This window comes from Mustelus asterias, chromosome 21, assembly GCF_964213995.1.
Source record: "Mustelus asterias chromosome 21, sMusAst1.hap1.1, whole genome shotgun sequence".
NCBI classification, from domain to species: Eukaryota; Metazoa; Chordata; class Chondrichthyes; order Carcharhiniformes; family Triakidae; genus Mustelus; species Mustelus asterias.
Genome location: NC_135821.1, coordinates 8,649,384 through 8,671,400, shown reverse-complemented (window position 1 = coordinate 8,671,400; position 22,017 = coordinate 8,649,384). Strand labels below are relative to the sequence as shown.

The 22,017-nt window shown below is 49.7% G+C and overlaps 2 protein-coding genes across 12 annotated transcripts in view; one reads left to right on the top strand and one right to left on the bottom strand.

The window, feature by feature from the left end:
* LOC144509108 (uncharacterized) overlaps positions 1-22,017 on the bottom strand; it is a 62,156-nt gene that overhangs the window by 17,577 nt on the left and 22,562 nt on the right. For 5 of the 7 annotated variants that reach the window (XM_078237470.1, XM_078237469.1, XM_078237468.1 and 2 more), the window contains 3 exons: positions 4,998-5,129; positions 3,846-3,880; positions 2,082-2,190 (listed from right to left, as the gene is read on the bottom strand). In XM_078237470.1, coding sequence (XP_078093596.1) covers positions 2,082-2,190; positions 3,846-3,880; positions 4,998-5,088 — 235 coding nt within the window. In that variant the 5' untranslated portion in view covers positions 5,089-5,129. The remainder of the gene's footprint in view (positions 1-2,081; positions 2,191-3,845; positions 3,881-4,997; positions 5,130-22,017) is intronic. The other 2 variants (XM_078237472.1, XM_078237467.1) reach the window with 1 other exon arrangement.
* Positions 1-22,017, top strand: part of LOC144509121 (cytidine deaminase-like) — a 34,806-nt gene that overhangs the window by 10,287 nt on the left and 2,502 nt on the right. For 2 of the 5 annotated variants that reach the window (XM_078237496.1, XM_078237493.1), the window contains exons 2-3: positions 9,035-9,192; positions 17,967-18,078. In XM_078237496.1, the coding sequence (XP_078093622.1) occupies positions 9,036-9,192; positions 17,967-18,078 (269 nt within the window). In that variant the 5' untranslated portion in view covers position 9,035. Of the gene's footprint in view, positions 1-6,418; positions 6,883-7,224; positions 7,414-8,413; positions 8,540-9,034; positions 9,193-17,966; positions 18,079-22,017 lie in introns of those variants that run through there. The other 3 variants (XM_078237497.1, XM_078237498.1, XM_078237494.1) reach the window with 3 other exon arrangements.

The window sequence follows — 22,017 nt, the reverse complement described above, 5'->3', positions numbered from 1 at the left end:
TGTCTAGGAAAGGATGTGTAGATAGTTTGAGTCATGTTGAGATCAAAAAGGAGGAGTTATTGGAGTTCTTGAGAAACATTAAGGTAGACAAGTCCCCAGGGCCTGATGGGACATACCCCAGAATACTGAGAGAGGCAAGGGAGGAAATTGATGGGGCCTTGAGAGAAATCTTTGTATCCTCACTGGCTACAGGGGAGGTCCCAGAGGATTGGAGAATAGCCAATGTTGTTCCTTTGTTTAAGAAAGGTAGCAAGAATAATCCAGGTAATTACAGGCCGGTGAGCCTTACATCAATGGTAGGGAAATTATTGGAGGATTCTTCGAGACAGGATTTATTCCCACTTGGAAATAAGTGGACGTATTAGTGAGAGGCAACATGGTTTTGTGAAGGGGAGGTCGTGTCTCATAAACTTGATCGAGTCTATCGAGGAAGTGACGAAGATGATTGATGAGGGTAGCGCAGTGGATGATGTTGTCTACATGGACTTCAGTAAGGCCTTTGACAAGGTCCCTCATGGCAGACTGGTGCAGAAGGTGAAGTCGCATGGGATCAGAGGTGAGCTGGCAAGGTGGATACAAAACTGGCTCGGTCAAAGAAGACAGAGGGTAGCAGTGGAAGGGTGCGTTTCTGAATGGAGGGCTGTGACAAGTGGCATTCCTCAGGGATCAGTGCTGGGACCTTTGCTGTTTGTTATATATATATATATATATATATATATAAATGATTTGGAGGAAAATGTAACTGGTTTGATTCGTAAGTTTGCGGACAACACAAAGGTTGGTGGATTTGCGGATAGCGATGAGGACCATCAGATGATACAGCAGGATATAGATCAGTTGGAGACTTGGGCGGAGAGATGGCAGATGGAGTTTAATCTGGACAAATGTGAGGTAATGCATTTTGGAAGGTCTAATACAGATAGGAAATATACAATAAATGGCAGAACCCTGAGGAGTATTGTTAGGCAAAGGGATCTGGGTGTACAGGTACACAGGTCACTGAAAGTTGCAATGCAGGTGGAGAAGGTAGTCAAGAAGGCATACGGCATGCTTGCCTTCATCGGCTGGGGCATTGAGTTTAAAAATTGGCAAGTCATGTTGACGCTTTATAGAACCTTAGTGAGGCCGCACTTGGAATATAGTGTTCAATTCTGGTCGCCACACTACCAGAAGGATGTGGAGGCTTTGGAGAGGATACAGAAAAGATTTACCAGGATGTTGCCTGGTATGGAGGGCATTAGCTATGAGGAGAGGTTGGAGAAACGTGGTTTGTTCTCACTGAAGCGACGGAGGTTGAGGGGAGACCTGATAGAAGTCTACAAGATTATGAGGGGCATGGACAGAGTGGATAGTCAGAAGCTTTTTCCTAGGGTGGAAGAGTCAATTACTAGGGGGCACAGGTTTAAGGTGCGAGGGGCAAGATTTAAAAGAGATGTACGAGGCAGATTTTTTACACAGAGAGTAATGGGTGCCTGGAACTTGTTGCCGGGGGAGGTAGTGGAAGCGGATACGGTAGTGACTTTTAAGGGGCGTCCTGACAAGTACATGAATGAGATGGGAATAGAGGGATATGGTCCCCAGAAGCGAAGGGGGTTTTAGTTCAGTCGGGCAGCATGGTGGGGGCAGGCTTGGAGGGCCGAAGGGCCTGTTCCTGTGCTGTAATTTTCTTTGTTCTTTGTTCAGAATGGTTCCAGGGATGAGGAACTTCAGTTTTATGGGAAGATTGAAAAAGTTGAGACTGTTCTCCTTGAAGATAAGGTAGAAAGGGAATTTGATAGAGATGTTCAAAATCATGAGGGACTGGACATGAGAGAGTGGCGGAGGCAGGTTCAATCGAGGGATTCAAAAGGAAACTGGATTATTATCTGAAGAGGAAAAAATTGCAGCACCAGGAGGAAGACAGGGAATAGCACCAGGTGAATTGTTCCTGCAGAGAGCCAGTATGGACTTGCTGGGCTGAATGGCCTCCTTCTGTGCTGTAACCATTGTCTGATTCTATGGTATGGTACCAGGGGGCAAAATGACCGAGAGTGGGTAATCACAATGACATCTGCGGCGCCTCAGGTAGCTGCTGACTGTACCTGTGCTGCCGTGTGGAACTGCAGGCATATCTGATGACACAATGGAACCCATTTCATTCAAGTGTTGCTGGAAGTAACTCGTGCAAGTTGCAGATGGATGATCGTCACTCTGAATTAGCAGAAAGAGAAGCAATGTTACCCTTTAATGAACCCTCCTGAAAACTAACTCTGCCAACCCCGTATCTCTCAGACGACCACACAGGAAACAGGCTGCCAAAGTTCCTGTCCCTCAAATTCACTGGGACGATTGGTGCACCAAGAATGTGAATTAGTTTAGAACAGAACTGACTCAGCTGTGATTCTCCCATGACTGAATAGCTGCTGACACTGACTGGGTGGGCTCTTCCCTGTGGGGGTACTGGTGTGTGTCTAGTGATGATGTGGAGATGCCGGCGTTGGACTGGGGTGAACACAGTAAGAAGTTTAACAACACCAGGTTAAAGTCCAACGGGTTTATTTGGTAGCAAATGCCACTGGACTAAACCTGTTGGACTTTAACCTGGTGTTAAACTTCTTACTGTGTGTCGAGTGCCCAGTTTAAGAATCAGGGTGCTGCAGTCAGTGGTTTCAGTCGGACAGTAGCACCCTCATGTGTAACTCATGGGTACTGCAACTGCTCATAACCGATACAGCAACCAGCCATTCTGTCCATTGCACACGTGTGGCAACTCCTTGTAAGAGCTATCCAATAGTCCCACTCCCCCTGCTGGTTTCCCAAAGCCCTGTCATTTCTTACTCCAAGTATTTATTGAATTCCATTTAGAAGGTTATTCCTGGCTCCCCACCAGCCTTTCAGGCAGCACATTCCAAACCAGAACCTTCAAAGAAGTTTCTCATCTCGCCCCCCAGTTCATTCCCAAACACCTTCAGTCCGTGTCCCTCTGGTCACTGACCCTTCTGCCATTGGAAACAGTTTCTCCTTACTTACTTTTATCAAAACCATTCAGGATTTCGACCTCAATCCAATCTCCAGGGAGTGAATGTGAAACTGAATTCCATTTCTCATCCCCATCATTCTCCCAAACTCTCCCTTTACAGTTAGAAGTCTCACAACGCCAGGTTAAAGTCCAACAGGTTTATTTGATAGCACGAGCTTTCGGGGCTACCAAATAAACCTGTTGGACCTTAACCTGGTGTTGTGAGACTACTTACTGTGCCCATCCCAGTCCAATGCCGGCATCTCCATGGCATATCTTTTATATGCAGATCCAGCCATGAATTCTGGAGTCTCTCAGGTCTGTGAGGTGTCAGGTTTATGTCCAGTGAAATAAAGATGGGGGGGGGGTTTGGTCTGTGGGGATGAGATACACATCCATCAGTCTGTGGAGTTCAGTTCTGGGATTATGTTTCGTCTGCATTTCAGGTATACGGGGAGTGAGCTATGCATTTATGAGGCCTGTAGGATATGATTCAGTGGGTATGAGGGATATGGGCCATTGGAATATGGTCCCTGATACTGACCTATGGGTTACGAGTTTATAGATCCATATAGAGCAGGCCTCCTGAGGTGTGAAGGTTCATGGGTCCGTCGTGTAGGTGTAGAGGCGTAAGTGTCTGAGCTGTGGAATATGGATCCATGGAATGGAAATGGGTGTGGTAAATATCAGTGAGCTATGGATGCTTGGAGCATGGTGCCTTTGAGGAGGCAGGCTCATATCTATGAGGCTAATATACTTTCAGCTCAACTTTAGGCTGCAGGAAACCACATTGTTTGGAATGGACACCACAAAGAAACAATCCAGAAAATGTATAAAATCATCTCACTGTATTCGAAGATGTTCCTCGCTGAGTCAATAACCCTTAAAAAGAGAGGCAAAAGACAGTTAATTACATGTCCTGTCTAAGCTTCCAATTAAATACATTCTGGTGTCATTTATAGTTTAATGAGTTATCTTTATGTTGAGTTCCAACCACATCATCCATTCAATCAAAGAACAAAGAACAGTGCAGCACAAGAACAGGCCCTTCAGCCCTCCAAGCCTGTGCCAATCTCGATGTCCTATCTAGATCAACCCTCTTCCCTGTTTGTTCATGTGCCTATCCAGATAAGGCTTAAATATCGCTAACATGTCCGCCTCAACCACCTCACTTGGCAGTGCATTCCAGGCCCCACCACCCTCTGTGTAAAAATCTTCCCCCACACATCTCCACTGAACCTTTCCCCCCTTATCTTGAATTTGTGCCCCCCCCCCCGTAATTGTCATTTCTGCCCTGGGAAAAAGCTTCCAACTGTTCACCCTATCTATGCCCCTCATAATTTTATAAACTTCTATCAGTTCCCACTCACCCGGCTCCTTTGATTAACAGGCTGGTGTTATGTGGGTAAATGTTGGACTCGTTCAGTACACAGCAAGGTGACGCAAACAAGGCCATGAATGAACTGTCCTGTTTTTAGGCTGTTATTGACGAACGAGCATTGGCCGCAGCAGAAGAACTCCCTGCTGCTCTTTCACTTGTCAAGAACATTCACCAGAACCACAAATAAGGAGGGCCTTTGGTTAAACCTCTCATTCCGAGGATAGCACTTCTGACAATGCAGCACTCCAACTGTCCTGCACTGCAGGCTTAGCATGGTGGGACTGATCCAGAGGGTGGGGGGGGGGGGGGGGTGAGAGCAGTGGGTCTGGTGTGCCGGGAGGGAGCTGCTGGGGAGAGGGATGTGGGTCTCAATTTGAGGAGGAGAGATGGTAAAGGAAAGGGTGGAGTGCAGGGTGTGGGAGGACTATGGGTCTGATCCAAAGTGGGGGGAGAGTGGCAGGTCTGATGCTGGGATAGGGGGACTGATCCTGTGGGGGAAGAGAGCAGTGGGTGGTGTGCGGGGGAGATGGGGAGGGGGCTGTGGGTCTGATCTCACAACAAGCTGTGCCCGTTCAGTTTTCCCCTAATTCATGCTTTTCGCTACAGTTCACGGCTTACCTTCCTCAAATAATTTTGATCCATCACAGTTCCAAGCATGGTACTGAATTACCAGCTCAGAAAAGCGGTCACCACAGACTGGGCACTCCATGGTCCTCTTACACTGTCATCCCGCTGGCTCTCCACTGCTAACTGTGAATGGGAAGAGATGGGTGCAAGGGTTATTCTGCTTCTAGATCTTTTTCTGGTCAGTGAAGCTCTGTCTGGTCACTGGATCTCTGTTCTGTCCACTGGATCTCTGTTGCCCAAATTGCTCTGATTTCTCCTTCCCAATGAATCCCTTGCTTTTAGATGCCTCCTTGTTTAATGAACCTCGGTCCACACCCAGTGATTCACTCTTTGATCTCACTTCCCAGTGGATCTTCCTTTGATCTCTCAGCCCAATGGATTTCTCTCTGGTCAGTACCTAATAGATCCCTCTCTAGAGTATCTGATTGTGGATCTCTCTGAAGTGGATCTCTCTGTTTTCTCCTTGACAGTCGATCTCTTTGTTCTATCTCTTCCTGACAGTGCAACTCTATGTTCTGTCTCTCTCTGTCAGTAGATCTCCCCTTCTCGCTCAGACAGTGAATCTCTCACTCCCTGATTTGCCTCTCTCTGACAGTGTATATCCCTCTCTGTCTGTTGTCTCTGACAGTGGATCTCTCTCTATCTTGTCTCTCTGTGACAGCGGATCTCTCTGTTCTGTCTCTTTGGCAGTGGGCCTCTCTCTCTGACAGTGGATCTCTCCCTCTCCCCTCTCTCTGACAGTAGATCTCTCTCTTGTCTCTCTCTGTTCTGTTTCTCTCTGATGTGGAGATGCCGGCGTTGGACTGGGGTAAACACAGTAAGAAGTCTAACAACACCAGTTTAAAGTCCAACAGGTTTATTTGATAGCAAATGCCACTAGCTTTTGGAGCGCTGCTCCTTCGTCAGGTGGAGTGGGAGATGTGGGAGATCTCTGTTTCTCTGTGACAGTGGATCTCTCTCTGTAACAGTGGAACTCTTTTGTCTCTCTGACAGTGGATCTCTCTGTTGGCTTTCTGACAGTGGATATATATCTCTATCTCGTCTCTCCCTGACAATGGATCTCTCTCTCTCTCTGACAGTGGATCTCTCTTTGTTGTCTATCTCTGACAATGGATCTCTCTCTGGTAGTGGATTACTCTCTGTCCTGTCTCTCTGACAGTGGTTCTCCCCTCTTTCTCTGTTGTCTCTTTCTCTGCTCATTCACCTAATGAAGGAGCAGCACTCCGAAAGCTCGTGCTACCAAATAACCTGTTAGACTTTAACCTGGTGTTGTGAGACTTCTTACTGTCTCTCTGTGACAGAGGAATTCTCCCTCTCTCTGTTCTGTCTCTCTGACAGCGGAACTCTCCCTCTCTCTCTCTGACAGTGGGACTCTCTCTCTCTGACAGCGGAATCCTCTCTCTCTCTCTCTCTTCTGGCTCTCTGACAGTGGAACTCTCTTCCTCTCTGTGTTCTGTCTCTCTGACAGCGGAACTCTCTCTCTCTGTTCTGTCTCTGTGACAGAGGAACTCTCTCTCTGTTCTGTCTCTGTGACAGAGGAACTCTCTCTCTCTGTTCTGTCTCTGTGACAGTAGATCTTTCTCTATCTCTGACAGAGGAACTCTCTCTCTCTCTCCCACTATCTCCTGTTTTAGTTTCACTGTGCTGTTCCCACAGATGCTCCTCCCATTAGTTATCCATTTTCCTGGGCTAACCTGTGTATTTCTCGCTCTCTTCTTGCTGGCCTAACTAAAGTGGATTGTGAGTTACAGCTACATTGTGCAATTAGTTTGCAGTGGTGTGTTGCAGTGAAGCTTTTGGAGCTGTGATGTAGCTTCTGGCATTCAGAGAGAAGAATATTTGAGGCCAACCGTAAAGCACAAATCTTGGAGAAGAGGTAAGAATAATTTTCAAATGTTTACATATTCACTTGCATGAAGTTGCAGTTTCAATCTTTTGATCCAATAGTCAGGAGGCTGATTTCCAACATCACCCTCACACTGATCATTATTAGGTCCAAACTTAAAGAGGGAGCAGAGTCGAGTGCTCACACTCCCTTCTCCAGTGCATCCTATGGTCGAGGAATATGTTATGGGACAATCATAACTAACATTGGATGGACTCTGAGTGACAGAAAATAACTTTCCCATCTTGTTTAGAGTTTTATTGACAGAAAGAACTGCAAGTTTGTCCTTCAATTTCAGCAAACAGATTGTGTTTCTGGAGAACAGTTGTTTCAACTGAATAAATCCAGAGGGAGCAACGGTCATGCTTACAAGATTTGTAAGGACTGAATCGGATTAGACAGTTGGGTGGTTCTTAACCCAGAAAATAGTGGGCCGGGGATCTCACGCAGTGAATGCTGATTCCTTGTATTTCCTGAACAAGGCATTGTACCTGTTCCTGGCTGGACTGGTGACCGGGAAGAGTGAGTATCCTATAACAGGGCCAACGTTATCTCCTGGACTAGTTTTGATTGCTTAAGGGGGTCAGGGGGGAGTTTTCCAGTTTTCTCCCCTCGAATTGGCCTGAGTTTTATTAAATCTATTTTATGCCTTTTTCATTTGCCCTGTTTGATTCTGGGCGAAGGAAGAGAGGTGGTGGATGTACGTTTTGTGATGAATAAGGAACCACAGTGTGGGACAGGCTGGAGAACCAGGAGGTCTTTTCCATATGTCCAATCTGTCGTGAATTTGGTGGGAAAGGTATATCTCTCCATGCTGGGAGGGACTGGCTTGTCAGTGTATTCAAATATTGTTGTATAGTTTATTTACCCTCTATATATGTCTATCCTCTCCATATTAGGGAGGATTTGTCATCTGTAACTTCATTATTCAGTACTTAGCAGGCTGCAGGCCCAGATAGCGCAGCACATATTGGATCGACATGGGCGGCACGGTAGCACAGTGGTTAGCACTGATGCTTCACAGCTCCAGGGACCTGGGTTCGATTCCTGGCTTGGGTCACTGTCTGTGTGGAGTTTGTACATTTTCCTCGTGTCTGCGTGGGTTTCCTCCGGGTGCTCCGGTTTCCTCCCATAGTCCAAAGATGTGCGGGTTAGGTTGATTGGCCATGCTAAAAATTGCCCTTAGTGCCCTGAGATGCGTAGGTTAGAGGGATTAGTGGGTAAATATGTAGGGATATGGGGGTAGGGCCTGGTGGGATTGTGGTCGGTGCAGACTCGATGGGCCGAATGGCCTCTTTCTGCACTGTATGATTTCTATAACATCACTCAACAAGATCTTTACTGTAGGTGGACTTTGGAAAATCTGTTTTAAGATTTTCTATGGATGTTATCTGGAATGATGACATTCTGATCAGATAGGTTCTTGTATATCAAATGTGATGATGTGAATGGCTGTGAAGTGATTCGCCTCCTGTCAGGAGGATAATCTGATAATATTTTATATCCTGGCTCGTAAATGAAGAATTGCCACAGTAAGAAATCAAAGGACAGCTGCAATGTGAAACGGGATTCGAGCCGGACTCTCACCTTCAGAACCTGTCCTTCCTCTGACAGATTCAACACTGGGCCTAAAGGCTCTAGTGAGCAGGTAATGTTGAGCCAGCCTAAGAGTTAAACACCCTGATTCCTCCTCCAATATGATTGCTCCCCAGAGGAATCCCCCCCTTCTCAGCAGGGACCATGGGATCTCCATACATTTGTTGCCCAACCCCCCACTCCCCTCCCCTCAACCCCCAGTTTCCCCTTGTACCCACCCATCTCCCCAACCATCCACCCACTTCCTCCGCCTTCTCAGCACATCTGGTCTCAACACACAGTGTAAGTAGTCGCTCATACACATGCATGCACAGACATTCCTGGAAATGGTTGGGACCCTGGTTATAGAGCACATGGTTATGTAGTTCTGACAGCTGCTGTTTGATAGGGTAAAAGGGCAGCAGTGTTTACCCAGCACAAGAGAGCTACACTGCAACATAGCTGGTGTTTGTTAATGGCCACACTCAGACTACGGCAGACATACAGGGTTGTTATAATCTCCATGGCCATCTTCTCGTCCACTAAAACTGATGTTTGTATGTGACAGGATGTGTACTCCAACAGCACCAACTGCCCTCCAGAAAAAGGAGGAGGTGGAAAAGTTAGTGAGTAAAAGCCAAGAGGCCAAATCATTTGCTTACTGTCCATACAGTAAGTTCCCAGTTGGCGCTGCTTTATTGACTGAGGATGGAAAGGTCTTCACAGGTAAGCAATCTGCTCCTCACTTTCTTCTCAATACGCTTCATGTCTAGATCACTGAATTTTAATTCAGAGTCATTGGTGAGGAAGACCCTGACGTGACTGACAACTTGCCCACCAGTTAAACTGGTCAAAGGAAACTGCCTGGAACCATCTGAGATCGAGTTTGAGACCAGATCCTGCACTGTTCTCATTGGTTCCCTCAGCCTCCCTCCCATATCCTATTCCCGATCACCATCAGGCCTATAGCAGCTCCCTGCAACACATAGAAATTACCACGTAGAAGCAGGCTGTTCAGCCTGAACAGTCTGTATCGTTCTTCACCCTCCACACAGCAGCAGCCCATAAGCTGAATTCAATATCACTGACTCATAGATCATAAGTAACTCTTAAAAATCAAGGGATTCAGTTTAAAAATTGTGCAATGCTATTTTTACAAACTTAAATCAATTTGGATTAACTGTTGATTTATAAACCTTATTATTTAATCTCTATCAGGTCAAAGTTCTTTACAAAAAGATTATTGTCGCATTTGAGTGCAACAAGTTTCAATGGCCAACATCCTGCATCCCAAAGACAGCTGAAGATCATCCCACCCAAAACTTAGACTATTTTACAGCCAGACACTCAGGGTAGTTGTCCAAGATACACGGATACCCCCCTGACAGAGGCGAATGGGGAGGGGGGGCAAACACCTGATTTGGGACACCTTGCAAAACTAGAATGCCCGACAAATCACCTGCCACCAGGGGGGGTATCCCTCATGAGGCAACGGTTTACACATCTTTACGCTGAGCTTCGAGGACTCCCCGTGATTGCTGCTTCCAAACATTTACCTGCCGGACTGCTGAAACTGACAGAACCACTATATACTGTACCCCAAAGTTAAAAACCTCTTTCACATAATGCTTTGTGCCCTCACTTACAGCATAATAAGCAGAAAAAACTGCAGCAAGAACTGAGTTTCATGTAATGGTTACTTTCAAACAAACCTTGACTAGCAAACAAAGACAGGGGCAGAGTAACTAACGGTGGGACACAGCAGATCAACAGTGAATAGCTAACTAAAACTGCCTGCCAGTGTCAAATTAACCCAGTCCCACCCCCCACACTGAGTCACTGCTGACCCTGCTGCTTCAACACACAGTAACACAGTCCCCCCCCCCCCCACACTGAGTCACTGCTGACCCTGCTGCTTCAACACACAGTCCCCCCCCCCCACACTGAGTCACTGCTGACCCTGCTGCTTCAACACACAGTAACACAGTCCCACCCCCCACACTGAGTCACTGCTGACCCTGCTGCTTCAACACACAGTAACACAGTCCCACCCCCCACACTGAGTCACTGCTGACCCTGCTGCTTCAACACATAGTAACACAGTGTCCCCACCCCCCACACTGAGTCACTGCTGACCCTGCTGCTTCAACACACAGTAACACAGTCCCCCCCCCCCCCACACTGAGTCACTGCTGACCCTGCTGCTTCAACACACAGTAACACAGTCCCACCCCCCACACTGAGTCACTGCTGACCCTGCTGCTTCAACACATAGTAACACAGTGTCCCCACCCCCCACACTGAGTCACTGCTGACCCTGCTGCTTCAACACACAGTAACACAGTCCCCCCCCCCCCACACTGAGTCACTGCTGACCCTGCTGCTTCAACACACAGTAACACAGTGCCCCCCCCCACACTGAGTGGCTGCCAACCCTGCTGCTTCAACACACAGTAACACAGTCCCACCCACACTGAGTCACTGCTGACCCTGCTGCTTCAACACACAGTAACACAGTCCCCCCCCCACACTGAGTCGCTGCTGACCCTGCTGCTTCAACACACAGTAACACAGTGCCCCCCCCCACACTGAGTGGCTGCCAACCCTGCTGCTTCAACACACAGTAACACAGTCCCACCCCCACACTGAGTCACTGCTGACCCTGCTGCTTCAACACACAGTAACACAGTCCCCCCCCCACACTGAGTCGCTGCTGACCCTGCTGCTTCAACACACAGTAACACAGTCCCCCCCCCCACACTGAGTCGCTGCTGACCCTGCTGCTTCAACACACAGTAACACAGTCCCCCCCCCCACACTGAGTCGCTGCTGACCCTGCTGCTTCAACACACAGTAACACAGTCCCCCCCCCCACACTGAGTCACTGCTGACCCTGCTGCTTCAACACACAGTAACACAGTGCCCCCCCCCCACACTGAGTCACTGCTGACCCTGCTGCTTCAACACACAGTAACACAGTCCCCCCCCCCACACTGAGTCACTGCTGACCCTGCTGCTTCAACACACAGTAACACAGTCCCCCCCCCCACACTGAGTCACTGCTGACCCTGCTGCTTCAACACACAGTAACACAGTCCCCCCCACCACACTGAGTCGCTGCTGACCCTGCTGCTTCAACACACAGTAACACAGTGCCCCCCCCACACTGAGTCACTGCTGACCCTGCTGCTTCAACACACAGTAACACAGTGCCCCCCCCACACTGAGTCGCTGCTGACCCTGCTGCTTCAACACACAGTAACACAGTCCCACCCCCCACACTGAGTCGCTGCTGACCCTGCTGCTTCAACACACAGTAACACAGTGCCCCCCCCCCCACACTGAGTCACTGCTAACCCTGCTGCTTCAACACACAGTAACACAGTGTCCCCCCCCCCACACTGAGTCACTGCTAACCCTGCTGCTTCAACACACAGTAACACAGTGCCCCCCCCCCCACACTGAGTCACTGCTAACCCTGCTGCTTCAACACACAGTAACACAGTGTCCCCCCCCCCACACTGAGTCACTGCTAACCCTGCTGCTTCAACACACAGTAACACAGTCCCCCCCCCCCACACTGAGTCACTGCTGACCCTGCTGCTTCAACACACAGTAACACAGTGCCCCCCCCACACTGAGTCACTGCTGACCCTGCTGCTTCAACACACAGTAACACAGTGCCCCCCCCACACTGAGTCGCTGCTGACCCTGCTGCTTCAACACACAGTAACACAGTCCCACCCCCCACACTGAGTCGCTGCTGACCCTGCTGCTTCAACACACAGTAACACAGTGCCCCCCCCCCCACACTGAGTCACTGCTAACCCTGCTGCTTCAACACACAGTAACACAGTGTCCCCCCCCCCACACTGAGTCACTGCTAACCCTGCTGCTTCAACACACAGTAACACAGTGCCCCCCCCCCCACACTGAGTCACTGCTAACCCTGCTGCTTCAACACACAGTAACACAGTGTCCCCCCCCCCACACTGAGTCACTGCTAACCCTGCTGCTTCAACACACAGTAACACAGTCCCCCCCCCCCACACTGAGTCACTGCTGACCCTGCTGCTTCAACACACAGTAACCCAGTCCCCCCCCCACACTGAGTCACTGCTGACCCTGCTGCTTCAACACACAGTAACACAGTGCCCCCCCCACACTGAGTCACTGCTAACCCTGCTGCTTCAACACACAGTAACACAGTGCCCCCCCCACACTGAGTCACTGCTGACCCTGCTGCTTCAACACACAGTAACACAGTGCCCCCCCCACACTGAGTCACTGCTAACCCTGCTGCTTCAACACACAGTAACACAGTGTCCCCCCCCCCACACTGAGTCACTGCTAACCCTGCTGCTTCAACACACAGTAACACAGTGCCCCCCCCCCCACACTGAGTCACTGCTAACCCTGCTGCTTCAACACACAGTAACACAGTGTCCCCCCCCCCACACTGAGTCACTGCTAACCCTGCTGCTTCAACACACAGTAACACAGTCCCCCCCCCCCACACTGAGTCACTGCTGACCCTGCTGCTTCAACACACAGTAACCCAGTCCCCCCCCCACACTGAGTCACTGCTGACCCTGCTGCTTCAACACACAGTAACACAGTGCCCCCCCCACACTGAGTCACTGCTGACCCTGCTGCTTCAACACACAGTAACACAGTGCCCCCCCCACACTGAGTCACTGCTGACCCTGCTGCTTCAACACACAGTAACACAGTCCCACCCCCCACACTGAGTCACTGCTAACCCTGCTGCTTCAACACACAGTAACACAGTGCCCCCCCCACACTGAGTCACTGCTGACCCTGCTGCTTCAACACACAGTAACACAGTGCCCCCCCCACACTGAGTCACTGCTGACCCTGCTGCTTCAACACACAGTAACACAGTGCCCCCCCCACACTGAGTCACTGCTGACCCTGCTGCTTCAACACACAGTAACACAGTCCCCCCCCCCACACTGAGTCGCTGCTGACCCTGCTGCTTCAACACACAGTAACACAGTCCCCCCCCCCCCACACTGAGTCACTGCTGACCCTGCTGCTTCAACACACAGTAACACAGTCCCCCCCCCCACACTGAGTCGCTGCTGACCCTGCTGCTTCAACACACAGTAACACAGTCCCCCCCCCCACACTGAGTCACTGCTGACCCTGCTGCTTCAACACACAGTAACACAGTCCCCCCCCCCACACTGAGTCGCTGCTGACCCTGCTGCTTCAACACACAGTAACACAGTCCCCCCCCCCACACTGAGTCGCTGCTGACCCTGCTGCTTCAACACACAGTAACACAGTCCCCCCCCCCCACACTGAGTCGCTGCTGACCCTGCTGCTTCAACACACAGTAACACAGTCCCCCCCCCCACACTGAGTCGCTGCTGACCCTGCTGCTTCAACACACAGTAACACAGTGCCCCCCCCCACACTGAGTCACTGCTGACCCTGCTGCTTCAACACACAGTAACACAGTGCCCCCCCCACACTGAGTCACTGCTGACCCTGCTGCTTCAACACACAGTAACACAGTGCCCCCCCCACACTGAGTCGCTGCTGACCCTGCTGCTTCAACACACAGTAACACAGTCCCCCCCCCCACACTGAGTCACTGCTGACCCTGCTGCTTCAACACACAGTAACACAGTGCCCCCCCCACACTGAGTCGCTGCTGACCCTGCTGCTTCAACACACACTAACACAGTCCCCCCCCCCCCCCACACTGAGTCACTGCTAACCCTGCTGCTTCAACACACAGTAACACAGTCCCACCCCCCACACTGAGTTGCTGCTGACCCTGCTGCTTCAACACACAGTAACACAGTGCCCCCCCCCCCACACTGAGTCACTGCTGACCCTGCTGCTTCAACACAGTAACACAGTGCCCCCCCCCCACACTGAGTCACTGCTGACCCTGCTGCTTCAACACACAGTAACACAGTCCCACCCACACTGAGTCACTGCTGACCCTGCTGCTTCAACACACAGTAACACAGTCCCACCCACACTGAGTCGCTGCTGACCCTGCTGCTTCAACACACAGTAACACAGTCCCACCCACACTGAGTCACTGCTGACCCTGCTGCTTCAACACACAGTAACACAGTGCCCCCCCCCACACTGAGTCACTGCTAACCCTGCTGCTTCAACACACACTAACACAGTCCCCCCCCCCCCCCACACTGAGTCACTGCTAACCCTGCTGCTTCAACACACAGTAACACAGTGCCCCCCCCCCACACTGAGTCACTGCTGACCCTGCTGCTTCAACACACAGTAACACAGTCCCCCCCCCACACTGAGTCACTGCTGACCCTGCTGCTTCAACACACAGTAACACAGTCCCCCCCCCCCCACACTGAGTCGCTGCTGACCCTGCTGCTTCAACACACAGTAACACAGTCCCCCCCCCACACTGAGTCACTGCTGACCCTGCTGCTTCAACACACAGTAACACAGTCCCCCCCCCCCCACACTGAGTCACTGCTGACCCTGCTGCTTCAACACACAGTCCCCCCCCCCCACACTGAGTCACTGCTGACCCTGCTGCTTCAACACACAGTAACACAGTGCCCCCCCCCCCACACTGAGTCACTGCTGACCCTGCTGCTTCAACACACAGTAACACAGTGCCCCCCCCCCCACACTGAGTCGCTGCTGACCCTGCTGCTTCAACACACAGTAACACAGTCCCACCCCCCCCACACTGAGTCACTGCTGACCCTGCTGCTTCAACACACAGTAACACAGTGCCCCCCCCACACTGAGTCGCTGCTGACCCTGCTGCTTCAACACACAGTAACACAGTGCCCCCCCCCCCACACTGAGTTGCTGCTAACCCTGCTGCTTCAACACACAGTAACACAGTCCCACCCCCCACACTGAGTTGCTGCTGACCCTGCTGCTTCAACACACAGTAACACAGTCCCCCCCCCCACACTGAGTCACTGCTGACCCTGCTGCTTCAACACACAGTAACACAGTCCCCCCCCCCCACACTGAGTCACTGCTAACCCTGCTGCTTCAACACACAGTAACACAGTCCCACCCCCCACACTGAGTTGCTGCTGACCCTGCTGCTTCAACACACAGTAACACAGTCCCCCCCCCACACTGAGTCGCTGCTGACCCTGCTGCTTCAACACACAGTAACACAGTGTCCCCCCCCCACACTGAGTCGCTGCTGACCCTGCTGCTTCAACACACAGTAACACAGTGTCCCCCCCCCCACACTGAGTCGCTGCTGACCCTGCTGCTTCAACACACAGTAACACAGTCCCCCCCCCACACTGAGTCACTGCTGACCCTGCTGCTTCAACACACAGTAACACAGTCCCACCCCCCACACTGAGTTGCTGCCGACCCTGCTGCTTCAACACACAGTAACACAGTGCCCCCCCCACACTGAGTCACTGCTAACCCTGCTGCTTCAACACACAGTAACACAGTGCCCCCCCCCCCACACTGAGTCACTGCTGACCCTGCTGCTTCAACACACAGTAACACAGTCCCCCCCCCACACTGAGTCACTGCTGACCCTGCTGCTTCAACACACAGTAACACAGTCCCACCCCCCACACTGAGTCACTGCTGACCCTGCTGCTTCAACACACAGTAACACAGTCCCACCCCCCACACTGAGTCACTGCTGACCCTGCTGCTTCAACACACAGTAACACAGTCCCCCCCCCCCCCCCACACTGAGTTGCTGCTGACCCTGCTGCTTCAACACACAGTAACACAGTCCCCCCCCCCCCCCACACTGAGTCACTGCTGACCCTGCTGCTTCAACACACAGTAACACAGTCCCACCCACACTGAGTTGCTGCTGACCCTGCTGCTTCAACACACAGTAACACAGTGCCCCCCCCACACTGAGTCACTGCTAACCCTGCTGCTTCAACACACAGTAACACAGTGCCCCCCCCACACTGAGTCACTGCTAACCCTGCTGCTTCAACAGGTTCCAGTAAAACATTTCCTAATTGCTCAGCAACAACCTTTCACCAATAGCTCAAACTTCCACTGCTCACAATACCAGTAGCTGACACAGCAGACTCTGTGCCAAGTTCATCACTAACAGGAGAAAAACATTACTGTTATAAAGAACAAAGAACAGTATAACACAGGAACAGGCCCTTCGGCCCTCCAAGCCTGTGCCGATCACGATGCCTGCCTAAACTAAAACCGTACGCACTTATGGAGTCCGTGTCCTTCCATTCCCATCCTATTCATGTATTTGTCTAGTTGCCCCCTTAAATGCTGCTATCGTACCTGCTCCCACCACCTCCCCGGGCAGCGCGTTCCAGACATTCACCACCCTCCGTGTAAAAAAACTTACCTCCCACATCTCCTCTAAACCTTTCCCCATGCATCTTAAACCTCTGTCCCCTGATACTTGACTTTTCTACCCTAGGAAAGAGCATCTGACTATCCACTCTGTCCATGCCACTCATAATCTTGTAGACCTTCTATCAGGTCACCCCTCAAGCCCCATCGTTACAGTGAGAACAAACCAAGTTTCTCCAACCTCTCCTCATAGCTAATGCCCTCCATACCAGGCAACATCCTGGTAAATCTTTTCTGTACCCTCTCCAAAGCCGCCACATCCTTCTGGTAGTGTGGTGACCAGAGTTGAACACTATATTCCAAGTGCAGCCTAACTAGGGTTCTATAAAGCTGCAACATGACTTGCCAATTTTTATTCTCAATGCCCCGACCAATGAGGCAAGCATGCCGTATGATTTTTTGACTACCTTCTCCACCTGCACTGCCACTTTCAATGATTGGTGGACATGCAAGTCCAGATTTCGCTGCTTGTCAATACTCCTAAGAGTACCAATTAACTGTGTACTAATTGCATTAGTTGGGCAACCCTCCTGCTCCGTACCTGTCTGGACTCAGGCTCAGTCGGTCCCAATTGTGTTATCACAACAGAAGCAGTGGTAAGAGCTACTATTGACACAGTACCATTTGGGAAGTGGGGGTTTGGATTGAGCCAGGGAATCCAGTCACTCTTGCTGCAAAGTGCCTGGGAATGAACGTGAGGGCAGGATCAGTGAATACTGTGAAGCCCCTAACAGCTATTGGTCTTACTATCAGCTTGTCTGAGGTCCGCCACTTAAAGTTTATTTATTAGTCACAAGTAAGGCTTACATTAACACTGCAATGAAGTTACTGTGAAAGTCCCCTAGTCGCCACACTCCGGTGCCTGTTCGGGTTAATGCACCCTAACCAGCATGTCTTTCAGACTGTGGGAGGAAACTGGAGCACCCGGAGGAAACCCACGCAGACACGGGGAGAACGTGCAGACTACGCACAGACAGTGACCCAAAGTCAGAATCGAACCCGGGTCCCTGGTGCTGTGAGGCAACAGTGCTAACCACTGTGCCACCGTGCCGCCCTGAGAAGAGGGGGAAAAATAAGTTAGAGAGCGAGCGAGCTGCGGCTTCCGAATAATTTGACTTATTCCATTTCTTCCTCTTCAGGTTGCAATATTGAAAATTCGTCTTTTCCATTGGGAATCTGTGCTGAAAGGACTGCTATTCACAAGGCTATCTCAGAAGGTGCCAAAAATTTCAAGGCAATAGCTATTTCTAGGTACAGATGCTGCTGTGCTGTGGTATTTTGTTAGAAACCTGCAAGCTAGACACTCACAATGTCAAAATCAAGACTTCGGGCGGGATTTTCCAGCCACACTCGCCCCAAGACCAGAAAATCCCAAAGTTAATGGACTTTTGCATGGTCCGTGTCCCGTCCGCAACGATTCCCGTGGCGGGTCATGGAGTCATAGAGGTTTACAGCATGGAAACAGGCCCTTCGGCCCAACTTGTCCATGCCACCCTTTTTTTAAACCCCTAAGCTAGTCCCAATTGCCCACATTTGGCCCATTTCCCTCTATACCCATCGCAACCATGTAACTATCGAAATGCTTTTTAAAAGACAAAATTGTACCCGCCTCAACTACTGCCTCTGGCAGCTTGTTCCAGACACTCACCACCCTCTGTGTGAAAAAATTGCCCCTTTGGACCCTTTTGTATCTCTCCCCTCTCACCTTAAACCTATGCCCTCTAGTTTTAGACTCCCCTACCTTTGGGAAAAGATATTGACTATCTAGCTGATCTGTGCCCCTCATTATTTTATAGACCTCTATAAGGTCACCCCTCAGCCTTCTACGCTCCAGAGAAAAAAGTCCTAGTCTATCCAGCCTCTCCTTATAACTCAAACCATCAAGTCCCGGTAGCATCCTAGTAAATCTTTTCTGCACTCTTTCTAGTTTAATAATATCCTTTCTATATTTCACCCTTTGTGTCTCGTATCTAACTCATTCTCTCCTGGGATCTCACACCTGAGATTCCCCATCTCCGTCGCGTAGAGAGTTTAAACCCAGGGGCTAGCCTCAGCCTCTGATTCACCTTCTCCTTACCCTCTTCAATCTCATCCAAACCCATCAGTCTGGATTTTGTTCCTTGTCATCTCACAAAATCACTCGTTGCAGCTGCCCCAGGAGTCTGGGTTCAGAAACTATAGCACCAAGTAGGCCAATAGAACAGACAGTTTTGATGAAGTATTTCACACACAGGGTGGTGACTGCACAGGCAGCCGAGAGTGAGGGGAAGTGACAAGGGAGAACTGGAGCAATGTCAGAAGGAGCGGATTATTGAGAGTGTGGAACAGCTCATAGAAGCACCACGTTCAACACTCTGCGACCTTCCTGAATTTGCTACTCAAACTGACATGAGGGATGGGGATAGTTATTGCAGAAATTAAACGTCGTGATGTAGCAGCTAACATATTAGCCTGGATAAAAGAGTGGCTGGCACAAAGCAAAGAGTATGTTTAAATGTGTGTGTGTGTCTGATTGCCACAGTGACAAGTGGACTGACCTGGGGCCTCAACCTTCTCCAAGTTTTTACATCAATGATTTAGAGCAAGGCAAGAAAGGCTAACAGGAGGCACTGTTTTAAAATTAGCCATTGCCCCTTTAGGACAGAAATTCAGGGAATCTTTTTCTCTCAAGGAGGCTGTGTGACTTTGAACTCTCTGCCTCTGAAGGTGGGGGTCACTGAATATTTTCAAGGCAGAGTTAAAGAATGAAGAACAAAGAAAATTACAGCACAGGAACAGGCCCTATGGTCCTCCAAGCCTGCACCGACTGAACTAAAACCCCCTACCCTATCAGGGACCATATCCCTCTATTCCCATCCTATTCATGTATTTGTCAAGACGCCCCTTAAAACTCACCATCGTATCCGCTTCCACTATCTCCCCCAGCAACGAGTTCCAGGCACCCACCACCCTCTGTATTAAACAAAACTTGCCTCGTACATCTTCTTTAAACCTTGCCCCTCACACCTTAAACCTATCCCCCTAGTAATTGACTCTTCCACCCTGGGTAAAAGCTTCTGACTATCCACTCTGTCCATGCCTCTCATAATCTTGTAGACTTCTATCAGGTCGCCCCTCAACCTCCGTCGTTCCAGTGAGAACAAACCAAGTTTCTCCAACCTCTCCTCATAGCTGATGCCCTCCATACCAGACAACATCCTGGTAAATCTTTTCTGTACCCTCTCCAAAGCCTCCACATCCTTCTGGTAGTGAGGCAACCAGAATTGAACACTATATTCCAAGTGCAGCCTAACTAAGGTTCTATAAAGCTGCAACATGACTTGCCAATTTTTAAACTCAATGCCCCAGCCGATGAAGGCAAGCATGCCGTATGCCTTCTTGACTACCTTCTCCACCTGCATTGCCACTTTCAGTGACCTGTGTACCTGTACACCCAGATCCCTCTGCCTATCAATGCTCTAAAGTGTTCTGCCATTTACTGTATATTTCCTATCTGTATTAGACCTTCCAAGATGCATTACCTCACATTTGTCCAGATTAAACTCCATCTGCCATCTCTCTGCCCAAGTCTCCAACCGATCTATATCCTGTTGTATCCTCTGATGGTCCTCATCGCTATCTGCAAATCCACCAACCTTTGTGTCGTCCGCAAACTTACTAATCAATCCAGTTACATTTTCCTCCAAATCATTTATATATATCACAAACAGCAATGGTCCCAGCATTGATCCCTGAGAAACGCCACTTGTCACAGCCCTCCATTCAGGAACACATCCTTCCACTACTACCCTTTGTCTTCTATGACCGAGCCAGTTTTGTATCCACCTTGCCAGCTCACCTCTGATCCCATGCGAATTCACCTTCTGCACCAGTCTGCCATGAGGGACCTTGTCAAAGGCCTTACTGAAGTCCATGTAGACAACATCATCCACTGCGCTACCCTCATCAATCATCTTCGTCACTTCCTTGAGAAACTTGATCATGTTAGTGAGACATGATATTCCCTTCACAAAACCATGTTGCCTCTCGCTAATACGTCCACTTATTTCCAAATGAGAATAAACCCTGTCTCGAAGAATCCTCTCCAATAATTTCCCTACCACTGACGTAAGGCTCACTGGCCTGTAATTACCTGGATTATTCTTGCTACCCTTCTTAAACAAAGGAACAACATTGGCTATTCTCCAATCCTCTGGGACCTCCCCTGTACAGCATCTCCACATCATGACCTCCCCTGTAGCCAGTGAGGACACAAAGATTTCTCTCAAGGCCCCAGCAATTTCCTCCCTTGCCTCTCTCAGTATTCTGGGGTATATCCCATCAGACCCTGGGGACTTGTCTACCTTAATGTTTCTCAAGAACCCCAATACCTCCTCCTTTTTGATCTCAAATGACTCAAACTATCTACACACCCTTACCCAGATTCATCATCCACCAAGTCCTTCTCTTTGGTGAATACTGACACAAAGTACTCATTTAATACCTCACCCATTTCCTCTGGCTCCACGCATAGATTCCCTCCCCTGTCCTCGAGTGGGCCAACCCTCTCCCTGGCTACCCTCTTGCTCTTTATATATGTGTAAAAAGCCTTGGGATTTTCCTTAATTCTGCTGGCCAATGATTTTTCGTGACCCCTTTCAGCCCTCCTTACTCCTTGCTTAAGTTTCTTTCTACTTTCCTTGTATTCCACACTTGCTTCGTGTGTTCCTAGCTTCCCAGCCTTGACAAATGCTTCCTTTTTCTCTTTGGCTAGACTCAATATCTCTCGTTATCCAAGGTTCCCAAAACCTGCCATACTTATCCTTCATCCTTACAGGAATGTGCCGGTCCTGAATCCCTATCAACTTACACTTGAAAGCCTCCCACATGTTAGATGTTGATTTGCCCTCAAACATCTGCCCCCAATCTACATTCTTCAGTTCCTGCCTAATATTGTTGGAATTAGCCTTCCCCCAATTTAGCACCTTCACTTGAGGAGTACACTTATCTTTAGATTTATTCCCCTGCCTAACAAGAATCTAAAATTATCAGGGTAGATGGGCATGTGGAATTGGAAACACAAACATATCAGCAATGCTCTTGTTGAATGGGAGAGGAAGCTCAAAGGGCTACTTCTGCTCCGTATGTTCGTACAGTCCAAGGGAATTCTGTAAAGTGGGATGGGGATATAGGTTGTAGCTCCACAGACAC